The sequence below is a fragment of the Artemia franciscana genome, chromosome 13, assembly GCF_032884065.1.
Source record: "Artemia franciscana chromosome 13, ASM3288406v1, whole genome shotgun sequence".
In the NCBI taxonomy this organism is placed as follows: Eukaryota; Metazoa; Arthropoda; class Branchiopoda; order Anostraca; family Artemiidae; genus Artemia; species Artemia franciscana.
The window spans coordinates 3,709,586-3,731,256 of NC_088875.1; the positions used below are offsets into that span (position 1 = coordinate 3,709,586).

At 36.2% G+C, this 21,671-nt stretch overlaps 2 protein-coding genes across 3 annotated transcripts in view; one reads left to right on the top strand and one right to left on the bottom strand.

The window, feature by feature from the left end:
* The window catches only part of LOC136034401 (uncharacterized), a 46,909-nt gene extending 28,008 nt beyond the window's left edge, over positions 1–18,901 (bottom strand). The window contains exon 1 of the mRNA XM_065715553.1: positions 18,770–18,901. Within this exon, the coding sequence (XP_065571625.1) occupies positions 18,770–18,850 (81 nt within the window). The 5' untranslated portion in view covers positions 18,851–18,901. The remainder of the gene's footprint in view (positions 1–18,769) is intronic.
* Positions 1–21,671, top strand: part of LOC136034402 (lactosylceramide 4-alpha-galactosyltransferase-like) — a 43,365-nt gene that overhangs the window by 3,471 nt on the left and 18,223 nt on the right. The gene's annotated exons all lie outside the window — the stretch shown is intronic.

Consider the following 21,671-nt stretch of genomic DNA (forward strand, 5'->3'; position numbering starts at 1 on the left):
TAGTATTGGATATTGGGAAATATATAGACGTTTCTAGGGGGATTTTTCTGGTTGGGGGGGGGGTCGGCGAAGAAGATTACGTGGGAGGATCTTTCCATGGAGAAATTTTTCATGTGGAAAGGAAATCTTCCATGAAGGGGACGCCAAATATCCCAGCATTATTTATAAGACGGTCAGAAAGTAAATAAAAAACAAGTTTTTTCAACTAAAAGTAAGGAGCAGCATTAAAACTTAAAACGAAGAGACATTATTACGTATATGAGGGTGTTCCCATCCAAAATTGTCCCATCAAAATTTTGAGACGCCGATTTTGTTCAGCGCAGTTGAAAGGCCGAATAAATATGGCCTTGAATACATCATGACTCCATAGCCCTGGAAAAGGTACTTGAAGTTACAAAATTTGCCCATTGTTTACATGTAGTATTCGTTATTGGGAAGTATGTATACATTTTTGGGCGGCTAGAGGGGGTGAATTTTCTGCTGGTTGGATTTTCAACGGAGATAATTTTCCATAGAGAGGGAAGTTTCCAGGGGAAGTTCTACGCTGGGAGAATTTGTCAGAATTCCTTTAACCTACGATACTTGTCTGTTCTGCTTTCTCTTTGCGAACTCAATTTTATGCATGGATGTGTTATGGGTATTGTCGGTGGTAAATCAAACAGTTTTTGATTAAGGAGCGACTCGGCTCAATAGTAACCAAAAGTTTAAAAAACAAAATTCTGATATTAATAGATACACCAAGAGAATCAGTTTATGATGCTGATTCAAAATTTATCAAATTTAGTTTACAAATCAAAAGTTAAGAGCCTGAGAAAACTCGCCTGGTTTTTGATATAGGGGGGGGGACACACCTAAAATTCAATGAATCTTAATGAAAATCACATCATCTGATTCAGCGTACCAGAAAATCCAACTGTAAAGGTTTCAAGCTCCTATATACAAAAATCTCGAATTTTGCTGTTTTGGCCAGAAGACAGATCATGGATACTTGTTTTTTAATTTGTTTTTTTTTCTAAGGGTGATAGAATCGAAACATCTGTCCTAGAAAATCTGGAAAGAGTGTATTTGAACGGAAATCTAAAGTTCTTGTGCCCTTTTAAAGTGACCAAAAAGATTAGTGGGCAACTGACCCCTCTCAACGCACATTTTCCCCCCAAAGGTATCTGATCAAAATTTTGAGAGAGTTGTTTTGTTTAGTTTAGTTGAAAGATAAAATAATTAAGTCTTTAGGGGTAAAACGACCCCCCAGAGTCCGTGGGGAGAGTCCTGTAAGCTATGAAATTTGCTCATTGTTTACGTATGGTATTTGTTATTGGTATCTACACTGGCATTTTTTGGTGGGGGGGGGATTTTGTACTTGGGAATGGATTTTCATAGAGAGGATCTTCTTTGGACAGGGAACTTTCGGTGAGTGAATTTTCCAGGGGAAATTTTTTACCGGGGGAATTTGACAACCTTCCTATACAGATTCTTTTTAACTGTCTTATATTCTCTTCGCCAAATCAAATTTGCATGTGGAGATGTTCCACGGGAATTATCTGGGGTTTATTTTCCGCGTGTTTTGGTTTTCGTAAAAAACTTCAACGGCAGGGGGTAAATCCGGAGTGATTGAGAAACCGGTATTATTTGAAAAACGATCAGAAATTAAATAAATAAAACAAGATTTTTTAACTGAAAGTAAACAGCAACATTAAAACTCAAACCGAACATTCCGTGTATAAAAGGTTTCCCCCCTTGAATGCAGCTATAGCGTAAAGAGCAAGGTATTGAAGAAATTGAAGAGAGGGCTATCCTTCACATATGGAATAATTTCAGTTCCTCAAACGTTCTTTACGCTAATGTTTGGATTTTATCCCAATTCATTAGTAATGACTCTTAACACACAAGGGTCACTTAATTAGACCTTTTAAGAAGATTTTCTAGGTAATGAATAACAGTTTAGCATGAAGAGCGAGGTTTTTAGGAGGGAGTAACAACCTTCTTATAGCAGAAAGTGCTATAAGTTGTGGAATTTGCCCATATCGTTTACACATTGTATTAAGTATAATTACAGTAAGTAACATTATTATAAGTACATTAAGTACTAAGTACTAACCTGTTGTAGCACAGTGGATTGATGTTCTTCTTGGGAATATGGGGCCCAGGGTTCGATCCCCGCCGCAGCAAGGTTGGGCGACAAGCTTGCTACTTGTCCCTGTAAAAAACACCCAGCAACTGAAACGTCGATTCGACGCCCTATGCGCCAGCAATGGCTCTGGAGGATCTTTATCCTTTTATCCTTAAGTACTAAGTAGCAATTTAGCGTGAAGAGTGAGGTGTTTAGAAGGGACAGCGCCCTTCATATACGAGCAAGGCCTAGAAATTACAAAATTTGCCCATATTGTTTGCGCGTAGTATCAAACAGTTTGTGGTAACGAACTGTAAGTAATCAGTAACCCGTCTCAACAGTAACCGAAACTAAAAAAAATGGAATTTTGTACCAATAGATGAATCAAAAGAATTGGATTCTTATACGAATTTTAAATATATAAGTTTCATCAAGTTTAGTCTTACCCATCAAAAGTTAAGAGCCTGGGAAAATTTGCCTTGTTTTCAAAAAAAGAGGGAAATATCCCCTAAAATCCTTAGAATCCCAATGAAAATAACACCATTAGATTTAACGTGTCAGTAAACCATACTGTAGAGGTTTCAAGCTCTTATCTGCAAAAATGTGGAATTTTTTCATTTTTTGCCAGAAGTAAGATTACACATGCATGTTTGTTTGTTTTTCCTAAGGGTGATCGCATTAACCCAATGGTCCTAGAATGTCACGAGAAGACTCAATGGAACGGAAATTAATAGTTCTTGTGCTCCTTTAATGTGACCAAAGAAATTGGAGGGCAAATAGGCCCCCTCCATCGCTCATTACGTGGGCTCTGCGGGAAGATCTTTCCATGGAGGAATTTTTCATAGGGGATGAGAATTTTTATGAAGGGGGCACTGGATTTTCCAGCATTATTTAAAAAAAAACAATCAGAAATTAAATAAAAGAAACAAGTTTTTTAACTGCAAGTAAGGAGCAACGTAGATAACTTCGAAGACCACACTGCCTTTCCATGACGAAAGTAAAACAGTTCAAAATAGGGATGATACCTTTTTATTGACAGTAAATAGATATAAAATTATTTAACTGGATATTTCGGTCAAAGGTCAAAAAGGTCAAAGAGATTTGCCTCCGCTGTTGCATTGAAAAAAATAAGAGCAATAAACTATATGTAATTAGTTTATTAGGTATAAATTTTGTTTATTTGTATTCATGTCTTTTAGTTTTACTGCTGATGATGAATGCTGTATATGTGTTCGAAATATCCAGTTAAATTGGGGTTCCAGCTTGATTGTAATCTATCTTGGAAGAACCATAGTGATCTTGTTGCAGCTAAAGTTGCTAGAGGCTTGGGAATTTTGCGTCGATTAAAGCATGTTTTGCCATTACCAGTTCTTTTATTATTATACCACACCATTGTTGCGCCTTATATTTCTTATGGTAGTGTCCTTTGGTCTAGTAATTTCTATGCAAATTTTAAAAGAGTTCAGATCCTACAAAATAAAACAGTACGTCTTCTTGGTAATTATGTAGAAAATGTGAATGATACCGCGTCATGTTATAAGAAATTACGAGTGCTTAACATTGGTCAGATTCGAGATTATCAAGCTGCTGTTTTTGCGTATCGATGTTGCAATGATGTATGTCCTCCAGTTTTTACCAGTTTTTTTCGAGTAAATCGTTCACTCCATGGGTATGAGACTAGAGAGGCAGATAATTTTATTGTTGAGTACCGAGACACCACACGTGCAGCTTTCGGAATTAGGTATTTAGCTCCGGCTATTTGGAATGATATCCCAGCTGGCATTAGGGAGGCGGAACATATTGGGTTGTTTAAAGTAAATTTATAAAACATTTATTGGGAGTGGGGAGATAATTCTTTTTTCTTCTTCTTTTTTTTTTATTATTATTGTTAGCCTTTATTTATGTATATTCTGGTAGTAAGGGGTAATTGAGTGAGAGTGTTTTGTCCTTCTTTAATTTCTGTTTTTTTTTGTTTTTTTTTTTTTATTGAATTAGGTTGAGAATCAGAGGATTGCAGCCGTCCAACATCAGGCTCTTTGAGCCTTCTCCAGGGCGGTTGTGTGTATTTATAGTTTTTGTAATTTAGTAGTTAATAAAGAGAGTTCACATTCAAAATAATTTTATATCTATTCACTGTCAATAAAAAGGTATCATCCCTATTTTGAACTGTTTCACTTTCGTAAGGAGCAACATTAAAACTTAAAACGAACAAAAATTATTACGTATATCAGTGGGCTCATCCCTCGTGGTGGGCTTAAAACCTCGTTCTTTACGCAAAAGTATTTTTAAGTAATTTCAAAAGAGCTATTTATTCTAATGAAACTGCTTTTGTGATTCAGGGGTCATTCTTAAAGAATTAGAATAAAATTTGAACTTTCGCGTAAAGAGCGAGGTATTGACGAGAGGGCCAACCCCCTCAAATACGTAGCAATATTATACAAATAAAGAAGTTCGTTACGTAGGTTAATTTGTAAATTACGTATATTTATTACTAATAAAAACGTTCGTAAATAAAATACAAAGTTCTAGTGCCCTATATAAGTAACCAAAGAATAGCTGGGCAACTAGGCCTTTAGCTAAAAAAAAAGTAAAATTAATATGGACGTATTGTTTTAACTATTCGTGTACAGCGAGCCAAAATCAAAACATGCATTAATTCAAAACTTTCAGAAATTAAATAAAAAATAACAAGTTTTTTAACTAAAAGTAAGGAGCAACATTCAAACTTTAAAACGAACAGAAATTATTCCGTACATGAAAGCGGCTGTCCCCTCCTCGACGCCCCGCTCTTTACGCTAAAGTTTTTTTATTGTTTTAAAAGTTAAAGTTGCGAGAAAAGTCAAACTTTAGCGTAAAGAACGGGACTTTGAGGAGGGGACAGCCCCTTTCATATACTGAATAATTTCTGTTCGTTTTTAGTTTTAATGTCGCTCCTTACTTTCAGTTAAAAAGCTTGTTTTTATTTATTTAATCTCTTATCAAAGCTACAAAAGTTATGGCGAGACCGCCCAATTAATTCTGAATAGTTTGGCCACATCTAAAAATGTTTTTAATTCAGGAGATAGGGTGATCTTTTATGGTATCGAAGCGTTTCTTAAAACCCAGTTTCTTAACTTAGTCAGACAAAATGTCAGTACGATAGACGCCTCTTAACGTTATAACATTTCAAGTTGTAATTTTCACATCATTTAAATCGTTTTGATTGTCTTGGCCTCAGGAAAAGAAATGGGTCTTAATAACATAGGTTATGGACTAACAAATTATTTTGGGTTAACATAAACCGCCGCCGGAATGAAACAAATCAAATGACGTTAAGTGCATCAAGGTTGTCAAACTAGCATATCTGCAATATATCAAGGACGACTAAGGGTAGGCTGTTCTGTTGAAACTTTCAGGAAATATTGAACTGAACCAAACGAGATTTCGTGGATATACGTTGCCTAGAGGAAACATTCTCCGAAAATGTTGGAACGGTGAAGCGTATTAAGGTGACAATTTCAGGGAGTTTTGAGAGGTGTGCTGAACAGGGGTCCGGATAATTCCCCCCTCCTCTAAAAATTTATTTGCCGGAAATGCTTCTTAGATATTGACCTGAGCAGCCAAAGGAAAATTAAGAGAAATAAAAGTATGCGGAAGGGTGGCAGTTCATTGCATTAGCCAATGAGGATGGGGAGTTTCAAGATGCCCGAAACAGTTTATTTCAATGCTCAAGATGTCAAAATCTCCAAGAGCCTTCAGGTAAATATAAGAAGAGGTTTGTGGTGGGGAGGTAGGAATTAATCTTTCATCTCCTTTTATTTATACTAAACCTGAATAAAGGTACAGGAGGGTGATACCTCCTTTCTTATTGCAGAAATACTGTCTCCGATATTTGTCTTAAAAAAAATTAATTAAGCTTTGTTTAATATCTCATAAAAGTATTTGCAATGATCTGTAAGCGCACATAAGCTTTTATGAAGGAAGTGTGGTGGGTCATTTTGACGTCAGGGGGGCATATTTTGTGCCAAAACATCCTAACTCTCATTGAGTCCTTAGAAGAATATGGAATTAGCTTTTAATATGTGTTTAGAGCGTCCCTTTTGTAACCCATCAGGACATCTGACGAGCATTTCAAGTTACTAATTTTATTCTCGGTAGTTGTAAATACTAATAAACTTGCATCCAATGATGACATAGTCCCCATTACATAGTCCCTGGAATAAAGGCCATAAACTATGCGGACTATCAATTCTTTGCAGATATATTTAATGGCGGGAAAAGAAGGGGCGTGTTTTCCTTGGGAGTACAGTGTCTTGAAACTTTTGGGGATTGTGCTCAAAATCAATAATATCACCAATATTTGCTGAAAGAAGGGATTTGGATTACTTGTCCAGAAATGAGCAGCAAAACCTTTTTTCTTCTGAAGAATTTGAAGCTTACGGCAGTAAATACTTGAAGCAAGAGGACTATTCTCCATTATTATTCGAAGGATTAGTCCTACCTCTAACAAAAGGAATAAAAAAAAGTGTTTTTTTCTCCGATTTGCCTCAAGTTTCTATGAAACTTTGGACTAAGGACCAGAAAATTCCCACAAATTATTCCCCACCTTTTCAAATGGAAAAGGTATTTTAGAACCTTGGAAGGATCATCACATGCTTGAAAATTGAAAGGTTTTGCGTCCTTTTTAAAGCCCTGAAGCTAGTGGTGGGCAATTAGCCTCCCTCTTGGTTCTTTTTTGCTATCCAATCCTCTTCTAGCTCTTATCATACCCATTAAATTTTGAGATATCTGTTTTGTTCAAAAATATCAAATAAGTCTGCCTTTGGGGTCGATATCACCCCTACAGTCTTAGTGTTAAACTTTCTCTTACCCAGCTATGATAATTCGGCTCCCAGAAACGAGAAAAGAATGGAATAGAATTTAAAAATAAATAAGATAAGATATTCCACACTATATTCTGCCTGAATTTGGAATGTTGGTAGAATATTCAGCGGTAGACAGAAGGAAGGGGGAATAACTCAAACACCAATAAATTCAACAAAAACATACCATGTATATCCATGTCGTTAAAAGACAAAAATGGAATAATTCAGGGAAATCTAAGGGTATTAATGTAAAACTTTTCGCGCGAGATACTATATGTATTCAGGCGGTTAACTGTCGGTGCATGCTGAAGGGGATCGTGATGTAAATAGATAGTAACTGCGCACAGTAACTAACGTATCAATCTAAAAATTTCAGGGAACAGGGAGAGGGAGTACGTACCAACTTATACTTGCAGTGGGATTAGGCGTTTCCGTCTCACCCGGCATCCAAGCAAAGCTTATGAATGAGGGTCTCCCATCATGAGTAGTCTTTTGCCAATTTTTCGGCAATCTTTAGCCATTGCTTGTCTCATTTGTGGCCAAAAATAAGGAAACCTCCAGCAGACTCCAGATCTGGCCTAAAGAGCCACCACTATTTTGAAATTGTCCTCCTTTTCTTCTGCGACATGTTCATAAGGGCTTGTCAGGCATTCGCTGGGGCGTCGCAAAAATCGTCCAAACCAGTAGAGCCGGCGGAGCTTACTGACGCTTGAGATTTTGTCGTTGAAACAATATCGGCAAATATTGCCGTTCAAAGTCTAATCTGACGTCCAAAAGCATAAAACTGAACGAAGGCAACGGTGGTCAAAAACCTCTAGAGCACGTCGATGAGCTACTTCGATGGGACACGATTCAACACCATAGAGCAGGACCTCAGTTTCGGCTAATATCTGCTTATATTTGTTCGAAAACTAATTTCTAGACTAACCCAGATATATTTGTGAAGCCGAGCAAAAACTGCTTGAGCTCTAAATATTTTTCTTTTGACGTCTTTATCGCATCACATCCTCCCATTGAATCCACCTTGGACCCAGATAAGCGAAACTGTCAACCTTTTCAAGTGGGAGACCATTAAAGTTTGGTTGGTAATTTGTAGTGTTGTTAAAATCAACAACTTTAGTTTTCATCGCGTTTATTCGTACGCTGAAGTAGGCTCCTCAGGCCTTTGCTGGGTTGAGTTTGGGACATGCACGAAAAGGATTACGTCGTCTGTGTATTCAAGGTCTGTCATGTTGATATTTCTACTACACACTATTCCTTCAAATCGGCCAGGGCCTGGTTGAGGATCCAATCGATACAATAGTCAAAGAGAGCCGGTGAGAGTATACAACATTGTTTCCCCTCCCCGCTACAAATCGAACGATGGTGACTCTTCCATAGGGACTCTAACTCGGGATACCTGTCCTCTGTAATAAGCTTCCAATATGTCAACAGATTCTTGTGGCATACCATCTTCAAGGGGAATCTTCCAGAAGGATTTTTGTTCAACTGAGTCAAAGGTGGCAACAAAGTCTACGAATACGTTGATAATGGGGGAGGTCCATCAAGCGTAGGAAACAAATCTGATCTGAACATCCTCTACCAGATCAAGATTTTGAACTGAATCAAAAGATGATTTTCTGTATCCAGGTTGTCAAAATGGGGTGCCTCTGTTATCTATGGAACGGAGAAGCGTATTAAGTTGAAGATTCCAGGGAAGATTGAGGGGGATATCGAGCTAAATCGAAAGAAACATTGTGCATACATGATGTAAAAGGGAGTTCCAGCAATGCCTCAGATGCAGCTTTGGACACGAATTAATAGCTTAGTAGACACAGCTGAAACTTTGATGGAATGTAGGTCTGAATATTAAACATTATATTTACATTTGAATAGGAGGAGACCAAGAAAGCTCATCCAAAAGGACAATAAATACTCAAAGAAAAACGTGGTTCTGTTGATTCTTACTTATATTATTATATTATAGTAGAAGTAGATATATATATATATATATATATATATATATATATATATATATATATATATATATATATATATATATATATATATATATATATATATATATATATATATATATATATATATATATATATATATATATATATATATATATATATATATATAAAAGGTAAAGGATACGGCATTAGACTTTACAGTCCCTACCGGCGGTGCTGATCTCCGTTTCTTGGCCCTTCAGCCAGGAAGTGCAATGGGGGGTTGGGGGCCAGCCATCCTATGCTTTCACACACCCTTCCTGTTTACCTTCCCCAGATTTCTCCAGGTATATATATATATATATATATATATATATATATATATATATATATATATATATATATATATATATATATATATATATATATATATATATATATATATATATATATATATATATATATATATAATATATATATATATATATATATATATATATATATATATAAATATATATATATATATATATATATATATATATATATATATATATATATATATATATATATATATATATATGTATAACACCTAGTTGTTGGGGGCGCTTCGCGCCCCCCCAAGCCCCCCCGCGCGCGTAAGTCGTTACGCGCCATTGTAGTTGTGTCCCTGTGTCCCACCTGTGAATATAGAAAGATATAAAATATATATATATATATATATATATATATATTGTAAGTTTTTGACTATGTAGAACTTGCGAATATACAACATTCTTCGATGTCCCATTGTCTTTGCATATAAATAGATTGTCAGGTTTACCGACTTTTGAACATGCAACATAAAATTGTCCATGGGAAAAACAATCCGTATTCAGATCTATACCTGATTATTCTAATGTTTGCCCTTGAGCTTTGTTGATGGTGATTGCTAATCGAACATTCCCTGTGTCCCCGTCGTCATTTATATATCCCCCTGTGCCCCCGGCATCCCCCTTGTAGTTGTGTCCCTGTGTCCCAGTCGTCATTTATATTCCAAGTATCCCGGTTGTCATTTGTGTCCCAGTGTCCCAGTCTGTAATTTCTCTTTGAGCGTTCCAGTCGTCATTTATATTCCCTGTGTCTTGGCTTTTAGTTTTCTTTTTCTCCTTTATTTTCCATTTTTTTTCCTTTTTTTAGTTTTTTTTCTTTTTCAGTTTTTAGTTTTTTTAGTTTTTTTTATTAGTTTTTAGTTTTCTTTTATTATTTAGTTTTTAGTTTTTTAGCTTTCTGGTGTCCCGGTCGTCATTTTTGTGCCGGTCGCCATTTGTGTTCCGGTGTCCCGGTCTGTAATTTCACTTTCAGTGTCTCGGTCGTCATTTATATTCCCTGTGTCCCGGTGCTTTGTTGATGGTGATTGCTAATCGAACATTCCTTGTGTCCCGGTCGCTTTCTCTTTGAGTGTCCCGGTCGTCATTTATAGCCACTGACCCCCGTCCCAAACTGAAGAATTGGGGACACTGGGATTCGAACCCGCGTCCTCTCAGACAAGGGATCCTGTTTACCCTTTTCCCTATGTCCCGGTGTCCCGGTCGTCATTTGTGTCCCGATGTCCCGGTCTGTAATTTCGTCAGTCGACAAACATGACGTCAGTCGACACACAAACATGACGTCACTCGACACACACACACACAGACAACTTATCTATCTATCTTCTATCTATCTATATATAATCTATCTATCTATCTATCTTCTATATATATAAAAATAAGTTGTCTGTGTGTGTGTGTGTGTGTGTCGAGTGACGTCATGTTTGTCGACTGACGTCATTATAAGGATTGAGCTTATGCGTCATGAAGTTGTTTGTCGACTGATGTCATGTTTGTCAACTGATGAAATTGCATACCGGGACACCGGGACACAAATGACGACCGGGACACAGGGAATATAAATGGGACACTCAAAGAGAAATTACAGACTGGGACACCGGGATACAGGGAAACAACAACAGCGGGGACGCCGGGGGGCACAGGGGGATATATAAATGACGACGGGGACACAGGGAATGTTCGATTAGCAATCACCATCAACAAAGCTCAAGGACAATCATTAGAATAATGAGGTATAGATCTGAATACAGATTATTTTTCCCATAGACAATTATATGTTTCATGTTCAAGAGTCGGTAAACCTGACAATCTATTTATATACACAGACAATGGGACAGCCAAGAATGTTGTATATTCGCAAGTTTTACGTAGTTAAAAATATATGTATATATATATATATATATCTATATTCACAGGTGGGACACAGGGACACAACTACAATGGCGCGTAACTAATATGGCACGTAACGACTTACGTGCGCGGGGGGGGCTTGGGGGGTGCTCGAAGCGCCCCCACCAACTAGGTGTTGGGGTGGCGCGAAGCGCCACCCCAACAGCTAGTATATATATATATATATATATATATATATATATATATATATATATATATATATATATATATATATATATATATATATATATATATATATATATATATATATATATATATATATATATAGTAGTACACTATTTTTTTGTTGATAGACTTAAAATTTCTGTGTATGAATACACCTCAATTAAAGTCTTGGATCTAAGGGAACCTTAACTTGAAACTAATCAGGTGGTATTGATTCTTGACCTCCAATTTTTATATAAATCAGAGTCGGGACGGATTCGGCCCTAAATAAAACCAGATATTATGCAAAGTTTAATCATTGATTTAATTAATGCCATATACATTGTCAACTAGAAACGAACGAAAACTAATTTGATAATTTGAAAAAAAAAGAAAATATCTGAGATAGTGAAAGCTATCTTAGGCAAAAGAAGAGCAAAAATTACAGGGAATAATAAAGTCAAACGTAAAAAGAAAAGAAACTTGTACAAAAAGGAGTGGGGGTAGCCTCTGCCCCAAAATATTCTAGAGGTCAGAGCTTCCCTTGCATTTTCAACACCCACTCTGGCCTTTAGAAGGATTAAATAAAAAAAAAAGTTTTTTCAATTGAAAGTAAGGAGCGACATTAAAACTTAAAACGAACAGAAATTACTTCGTATATGAAAGGGGCTGCTTCCTCATCAACGCCCCGGTCTTTACGCTAAAGTTTGACTCTTTCTCTCAACTCTTCTTATTAAAACAGTAAAAAACTTTAGCGTAAAGAGCGGGGCGTTGATGAGGAAGCAACCCCTTTCATATACGAAGTAATTTCTGTTCGTTTTAAGTTTTGATGTTGCTCCTTACTTTTAGTTGAAAAACTTGTTTTTTTTTATATTTAATTTCTGAACGGTTTTGAATAAATGCATGTTTTGATTTTGGCTCTCCGCAGAGGAATAATTAAAACGGAATTTATATCATGAAAAGAGAAATCACCAATGCAACAGCACAAACACACAAAAAAAAAAAAAAAAAAAGACAGAAGGAGAAAAGGAAGACTGCTTTCCTAAATTAGTGATTAATATAGACCAGCACTTGAATGAGGCCTTAACCCTACTCATCCATACAATCACATAGGTCAAACAGCATAGCCATACACAATCAACCATAAAGAATAATCCATGGACAGGCAGTCATGTCGTCAATAAGTATAAGTCGTCATTTACCAAACAATAGAAAAAATGAAAAAGACAAATAATTCAGAGGCAACAACCCAACACAAGGGCTCATCAGGAGAATACACTGGCCTATATAGGGTTTCGCCACTCTAAATTCTCTACCCAGCACAGTGTTGTGGCTACCACAGAATATCCATGGCATCCCCGTGTCAGGTATCACCCCCAAAATACATGCCTATGAAAGAAAAAAAAAACAGCAAATGTATTTATTTTTATTTTGGCTAAATGGCTTTCTCATAATTTTGATCAAATGATTTTGAGAAAAAAAGAGCGGGGGAGGAAGCCTAGTTGCCCTCCAATTTTTTGGTTAATTAAAAGGGCAACTAGAACTTTTAATTTTTTACGAATCTTTTTATTAGTAAAAGATATACGTAACTTATAAATTAGCTTACGTAAAGAACATTTTATTTTCATGTTTTTATTACATATATGAGAGGGTTCGCCCCCTCGTCAGTACCTCTCTCTTTACACTGAATCTTAAATTTTGTCCCAATTCATTAAGAATAACCCCCGAATCACAAAAGCCGTAGAATAAATAGTTGACATTACTGAAAATACTTTAGCGTAAAGAGCGAGGTATTAGGAGGAGGTGAGCCCCTCATATGGGTATAAATTTCTGTTCGTTTTAAGTTTTAATGCTGCTCCTTACTTCCAGCTGAAAAAAAACTTTTTCATATTTATTTTTTCATTGTTTTTTTTTTAATAATGCTAGTAAATCCTGCGCTCCCTTCATGTAAATTTTCTTCCCCCATGACAAATCCCTCGATGGAAAGTTCCCCAGCATTCCCCCCTCTTCTCAGCCCCTCCCCCAACCAATAAATCCCCCTGAAAACGCCTGTACACTTCCCAATAACCATTACTATATGTAAGCACTGGTCAAAGTTTGTTACTTGTAGCCCCTCCCACGGGGACTGTGGGGGAGTAAGTCGTCCGCAAAGACACAGTTATAAGGTTTTTTGACTACGTTGAATAAAATAGCTATCTCAGAATTTTTATCCGTTGACTTTGGGAAAATAATTAGCGTGGGAGGGGGGCTAGGTGCCCTCAAATTTTTTTGTCACTTAAAAATGGCGCTAGAACTTTTCATTTCCGTTAGAATGAGCCCTCTCGCAACATTCTAGGACAACTGGGTCGATACGATCACCCCTTGGGGAAAAAAAATGGCAAAAAATACAAAATTCCACATTTTTGTAGATAGGAGCTTGAAACTTCTACAGTTTGGTTCTCTGATACGCTGAATCTGATGGTGTAATTTTCGTTAAGATTCTATGACTTTTAGGGGGTGTCTCTTCCTATTTTCTAAAATAACGTAAATTTTCTCAGGCACGTAACTTTTGGTGGGTAAGACTAAACTTGATGAAACTTATATATTTCAAATCAGCATTAAAATGCGATTCTTTTGATGTAGCTATTGGTATCAAAATTCCATTTTTTAGAGTTTTGGTTACTATTGAGCCGGGTCGCTCCTTACTACAGTTCGTTAGCTCAAACTGTTTGATAGTCATGCTTTTGTTTATGGTAATTTCTATCTGTTTAGGTTTGACTTGGTTATTAAATGATTTTGTTTGGTTTTGGACTCACTTATTAATCGATAATTGTTTTTGTTTGTTTGAATTATTATTTGGCTTTATTTCTACTCGACTGTGGCCTAATATGATTACCATCAGCAATGCAATAGCTCAGACTAAGTAAAGAGCAATAAAGCGCACTTGTGTGTTATTAGTAGGTTAGAAGTAGGAGTTGTCTAAATAAGACAAACTCCTCTGAGTCCCAGTAACATAAATTAATTTAAAAGATGAATTGAAGAATAATAATAAAAAAGGAGCTGTATTTACTAAATTCTGACAGTACTAAATTATAAATGTTCTATTCCGCAGAGCCATACAAATATTTGAAGGCATATTTTGAGTGCGGCTGTCCTATCAATATTAAAAATATATTCATTGTTATCATTAGTGTTTTGTATTGTGTGGGATCACTGATTAGCATACGCACCATTAATATTAGGTGTAAATAAAATTTGTGTTATCAGTATCTGTATGTTTGAAATCAGACCAAAGACGAAGGTCCTTGTCTTATGGAAAACACACTCGAAAAGTGAAGTTTGGTGACAATAAAATATGATGAAAATAGCGTACTTTATTAACGAAATTGCAAAGGTTATTTTGTAAATCATAGAATTGGGAGCTTCGGCGTAGGCTGACCGTCTCAAAGACAAAGAGAAGTCCATTATTAGCGCGGTTCTTGACCAAGCTCATTTATTTCAATATTAACGCGATTCTTGAGGACACTAGTTAGTTTGCTTTGACTAGTGATAGAATATAGTGTCTCACCATGGATGTTCAAGTTAATGTGAAGTGTCCATGTGTTCTGTACAACACAAAACCGTGGGAAAATTGGTCTTATAATGGAAATAGATGAATAAATGTTTACAAAAAGGAAAAATAATGCAGGAAGAATCTTACCCCGACAGTGGGTGTTTGGTGGAATGTGTCACGAAACCGGTGAAAGATTTTTAGCGGATGTCCCCGACCAAGGAGCAGAAACTTTACTTCAACAAATTAAGCTTCACATAGAGCCCGGATCAAGAATCATTTCAGATTGTTGGAAGGGCTATAACACACCTGAGCTGGAACAAGCAGGTTTCATTTGAAAGTGAAATCCCAAAAATAATTTGTCGACCCAGAAACCGGCGCCTCTACCCAAAAAGTAGAGATAATGTGGGGTTCCACAAAGTGCAGGAACAAATTACACCGAAGTAAATCCCGCCATTATTTACATTCATACTTAGTAGAGTACAAGTGGCGGGCGGCAGTAAAGGCAGGAGGCCGAGTTCATTTTAACACGATTCTTGAGGACATATCTGCGTTCTGGAAGCATATTTCCAAGTTGTAGTTTTCCCAATTTTGCTAATAAAGTATTCTATTTTTATCATTTTTTTCATTAGCATTAAGCAAACTTCACTTCTCGGGTGCGCTTTATATAATAGACAAGTACCAAGGCAAATAGAGAGTACAATGAATAAAGAAATCAAAAGTAAAAAGAGCAGAAACTTGTACAAAAAGGAGCAGGGCTAGCCCCTCCCCCAGTATACTCTAGAGACCAGAGCTTCGTTTGCATTTCAAGCAAACGTTGTGATTCTTAGAATGCTTTAGAGGGATCTCTAAAGCATTCTAATCCCTTTAGAGGGGTCATGCTTCTCTTTATGGCAATTTCTATTTGTTTTAAGTTTGACTGATTATTCACTGATTTTGTTAGGTTTGATCTCATTTATTAATTAATAATGTTTCTATTTGATTGAATTATTATTTGACGTTATTTCTGCAAAATGTTTTCACAAGTGTCATAGGCAGCGTAATTGCAAATAGCAAAAAAAACACAGTTTTATGTTATTACATAAAAAAAACTAGTTTTTTTAACTGAAAGTAAGGAGTGACATTAAAATTTAAAACGAACAGAAATTACTCCATATATGAAATGGGTTGTCCCCTCCGCAATCCCTCGCTCTTTACGCTACAGCTTTTAATTGTTTTAAAAAGCAGAATTGTGGCAAGAGTCAAACTTTAGCGTAAAGAGCAAGGGATTGCGGAGGGGACAACCCATTTCATATATGGAGTAATTTCTGTTCGTTTTAAGTTTTAATGTCGCTCCTTACTTTCAGTTAAAAAAAACTAGTTTTTTTATGTAATTTCTGAACGTTTTTGAATTAATGCATGTTTGATTTTGGCTCTCCACACATAAATTATTAAAATCAAATTTGCATATTAATTCCTTTTTTGGCTAAATGACTTCCTCTTAGTTTTGATCAGACGATTTTGAGAAATAAGGGATGGGGAAGGAGGCCTAGTTGCCATACAATTTTTCGGTTACATATAAAGGCAACTATAAATTTTAACTTTTAATGAATTTTTTTATTAGTAAAAAATATACGTAACTTAAGAATTAACTTAAGTAACAAACTTTTATATTCTTTAATTTTATTATGTATATGAGGGGGTTTGTACCCTCGTTAATACCTCGTTCTTTAGACTAAATCGTAAGTTTTGTCTCAATTCTTTAAGAATGACCCCTGAATTAGAAAGGCCGGAGAATAAATAGTTGAAATTACTAAAAATACTATAGCATAAAGAGCGAGGTATTTATCTCCTCCTAAATACATCGCTCTTTATGCTAAAGTATTTTTAGAACCCCTCATATGCGTAATAATCTCTGTTCGTTTTAAGTTTCAATGCTACTCTTTACTTTCAATTGAAAAAAAACTTTTCCATCTTTATTTTTTAATTGTTTTTTTTATAGTAGTTTTAGAAAATCCTGCGCCCTTTTCATTGAATTTCTGTTCCCCCATGACATATTTCTCCAAGGAAAGATCCTCCCACATAGCCCCCTCCCCTCAAACCCACCCCCACAATAAAAAAATCCCCTGAAAACGACTGTACACTTCCCAATAACCATTATTATATGTAAACACTGGTCGAAGTTTGTAACTTGCAGCCCCTCCCCCAGGTACTGTGGGGGAGTAAATCATTCCCAAAGACATAGTTATTATGGTTTTTGACTATGCGGAACAAAACGGCTATCTCAAAATTTTGATCTGTTGACTTAGGAGAAAAAATGAGCGCGGGAGGGGGCCTAGATGCCCTCCAATTTTTTTGGTCACTTGAAAATGGCACTAAAACTTTTCATTTCCGTTAAAATGAGCCCTCTTGCGACATTCTAGGACCACTTGGTCGATACGATGACCCCTGGTGAAAAAAAAAAACAGAAAAAACAAACAAATAAACACGCACCCGTGATGCCAGAAGACAAATTCTGGCAAAAAATACAAAATTCCACATTTTTGTAGATAGGAGCCTGAAAACTTTGCTATAGGATTCTCTGATACGCCGAATGCGATGGTGTGATTTTCGTTAAGATTATGTGACTTTTAGGGGGTGTTATCCCCTATTTTCTAAAATAAGGCAAATTGTTTCAGGCTCGTAACTTTTGATGACAAAGACTAAATTTGATGAAACTTATATATTTAAAATCAGCATGAAAATCTGATTCTTTGATGTATATTTTAGCATCAAAATTCCGTTTTTTAGAGTTTCGTTTACTATTGAGCCGGGTCGCTCCTTACTACAGTTCGTTACCACGAACTGTTTGATTAGTAAGTTAAAAGTAACATTTCCATAGTCGGCCCACCCATCGGGTCTATTTTGGTCCCAGAAACAGTCTATAAATTCATGTTCGGAAGTGATGTTTAAGATTAATGAAGAACTGCAATACAAATCAGTACATTTTAGTATTCAACGGTTAACTTGCGTGTGTGACCTATCCAGAGACACACACTGAGGAATTCAGTTCCTTACTTATCCCCTAAAAATCTTTGTATTTTTAATCAGTATATCGTATAATCTGACGAACTACGAAACCGTTAGCTATAATCAAATTAACCTTGCAGCTGTAATGAAGGAAATTTCGATTTGGTGCTATCGAGAATCATTGGTAATCATCAGAGGGAGGGAATATTCCCCTATATGGTGGAAAGATAATTTTTAGGACTTTAGTTTGAGTCTTACCCCCTAAGAATAATAGAATTTGTAATCAGTATAGTGTGCACTGAATTAAACTACGATACGCTTTGCCACGATTAGTTTAACCCATAGTTAAATTGAAGGAAATCTCAATTTGATGTTCTTGTGAGTCAATCTATTCGTTGGGGAGTGAGAGGGGATATTCCTTCCTCCAGTCAAACTTTTTGGGCTATTTTCAGTGAAAAGTACCTTTATTAGGCATTGACGCCAATGTTGAGATCAACTGGGGAAACTTAATGTTTAAAAGTTTGCATGCTTCTACAATCCTACATTCCAGAAGCATTAATGTCCAAAATTCATGCAGAGGGATCAGAACCATATCCATGATTTTTTTGGGGGGAAGGGGGGTGAAAAACTTTAAAAAACGAATCAAAAATTTATTCATTTGCATTTTTATTTCATTTTTACGAGCAGACATTTTCGGGAGGAGGGGATGTCGGTCAAGCCTCTAGCCTGCACTGGATACGACTTTGACAGGAAGGGGTTACTGATTTTGAAGAAAAATAATGAAAATATATTCTATCAAAACCAGATGAGGTTATTTTCTGATGACACAAAAAATGTATGTTTTCAAAATCTGACCCCCTGTCTAACTGGCATAGACATGGTCTCTGTTTAGTAGATAAATAGTGTTACCACTGGAATTCTAGTTATAGCAGTAAAAAAGGATTTACCTTGCACACGACACCCAAGTCATCCACATACACCCATCCATCAAGCTGAAATTCATTTTCAAATGAAACATTGAGCTCCATTACTGTATTCTTCCAATGCTAAAACACCAATCGCTAAATACAAAATCTTTGCACCTTTTGTTTTTATTTAACTATTTGTAGTTTCTTATCCCAATTAAACGGATGAATAATATAAACTTAAGAATTAATTAGTCAAACCCCTCTGGGTCTCATTAAGGTTAATTAATTCAAAAGATGAAGTGAAGAATAATAATAAAAAAGAGCTGTATTTATTAAATTTTGACAGTACTAAATTATGAATGTCCTATTCAATAGAATCATACAAAATATTTGGAGGAATATTTTGAGTAGGGCTTTCCTATCAATATTAACAATATTCATATTTTGTACTGTCAATAGGTATGATTAGCATACGCATCAGTAATATTTTGTGAAATTGAAATTTGTGTTATCAGTATCTGTATGTTTAACAAATGCAAATTATCTAATTTTATTATCATTTCCTCACTTAGAATGTTTCAAACGGGTTGACTGGTGGAATTAGATTTGCTTTTAAATTGAAACCTTTAAACATTTTTGTTATCTCCAAAATATTGGAAGAGTCCGAGAATTTAAAGGAGGGATCAAGCTCTTCTTTCTTACTCACGTGCGTGATTATAAGGCTAGATTACTGTTCCTATGTATTAAGTTGTTTGCACTTCAAGCGGCGACAAGAAGGAATGAGCGAAATTCCAATAGTATCAAACAATTCGTGGTAACTAATTTTGATACCAATAGATACATCAAAAGAATTAGATTTTAAAGCTGATTTTATATATATATAAGTTTTATCAAGTTTAGTCTTACCCATCAAACGTTACGAGCCTGAGAAAATTTGCCTTATTTTCGAAAAAAGTAGGAAACATCTCCCTAATATTCATAGAATCTTAACGGAAATCACACCGTCAGATTCAGCGTATCAGAGAACCTTACTGTAGACGTTTCAATATCCTATCTGAAAAAATGTGGAATTTTGTATTTTTCTGCCAGGAGAAAGATCATGGATGCGCATGCTTATTTGTTTTTTCTCCAGGGGTGATGTATCGACCAAGTGGTCCTAGAATGTCGCAAGAGGGCTCATTCTGACGGAAATTAAAAGCTCTAATGCCCTTTTGAAGTGACCAAAAATCGGAGGGGAACTAGCCCCCCTTCAACGCTAAAGTCACCGGATCAAAATTTTGAGATAACCATTGACATAGTCGTAAAATCTAATAAATATGTCTTTGAGGACGACTTAATCCACCACAGTCCCCGGGGGAAGGTCACGAGACAGGATCTTTCCATGGAGAAATTTATTATGGGGGAAGAGAATTCACATGAAGGGGGCGCTGGATTTTCCAGCATTATTTAAAAAAAAACAATGAGAAATTAAAATAAAAAAAAACTAGTTTCTTCAACTGAAAGTAAGAGCAACATTAAAACTTAAAACGAACAGAATTTATTACGTATATAAGGGGGTTCGCCCCCTCTTCAATACCTCGCTCTTCACGCTAACGTATTTTTAGTAATTTCAAAAGAGCTATTAATTCTAATTAAACGGCCTTTGTGATTCAGGGGTCATTCTTAGAGAATTGGAAAAAAATTCGGACTTTAGTGTAAAGATCGAGGTATTGAAGAAAGGGGGCAAACCCCCTAATAAACATAATATACGAATATAGAAGTTTGTTACGTAAGTTACATATATTTATTACTTATAAAAACGTTCGTGAATAAAATTAAAAGTTCTAGTGCCTTTTTTAAGTAACCAAAATAATCTGAAGGCAACTTGGCCCCCTCCCCCACCTTTTTTTCAAAATCGTCCAATCAAATTTTTAGAAAGCCATTCAGCCAAAACAAAAATTAATATGCAAATTTCGTTTAATTTATTCCTGTACGACGAGCCAAAATCAAAACCTGCAATAATTCAAAAAAGTTCAGAAATTAAATGAAAAAAACAAGTTTTTATGGCACTTGGTATTTACCATATACCATATACATATAGCGATCGCAAATTCTGTCGGTCTGTCTGTCGGCCCCGGTTTTGCTAGTTTAGGCACTTCCAGATAAGCTAGGACGGTGCAATCTGGCAGGCGTTAACTTGCGAGCGGGTGATCGGATCTTAATGAAGTTTGATATTTAGAATGATATCGTGTCTCAGGGCTCTTATTTTAAATCCCGATCGGATCTGGTGACATTGAGGGGAGTTGGAGGGGGAAACCTAAGATCTTTGAAAACGCTTAGAGTGGATGGATCAGGATGACAGGGATCAGTATCAGAGTGGAACGGATCCGATCTCTTTGGGGGAGTTGGGGGGAGGGTTAATTCTGAAAAACTAGAAAAAATTAGGCATTTTTAACTTACGAAGGAGTGATCGGATCTTAATGAAATTTCATATTTAGAAGGACCTCGTAACTCAGATCTCTTCTTATAAATCCTGACCGGATCCAGTGTCATTGAAGGAAGTTCGGGGGGGACACCGTAATCTTGGAAAACGCTTAGAGTGGAGAGATCAGGATGAAACTTCGTGGAAAGAATAAGCACAAGTCCAAGATACGTGACTGACATAACCGGATCGGATTCGCTCTCTTTGGGGGAGATGGGGTGGGGGCAATTCGGAAAAACTGGAAAAACTAGAAAAAATTAGGTATTTGTAACTTACGAACGGGTAATCAGATCTTAATTAAATATCATATTTAGAAGGTTCTTGTGCTTCAGAGCTCTTATTTTAAATCCCAACCAGATCTGGTGACATTGGGGGAGTTGGAGGGGGAAGCCGGAAATCTTGGAAAACGTGGGGGGGCTTACCTGGTCTAATCGGCACTTCAAATGGTGGATATCGACCCTGGCGCGGCATTGGCGCATG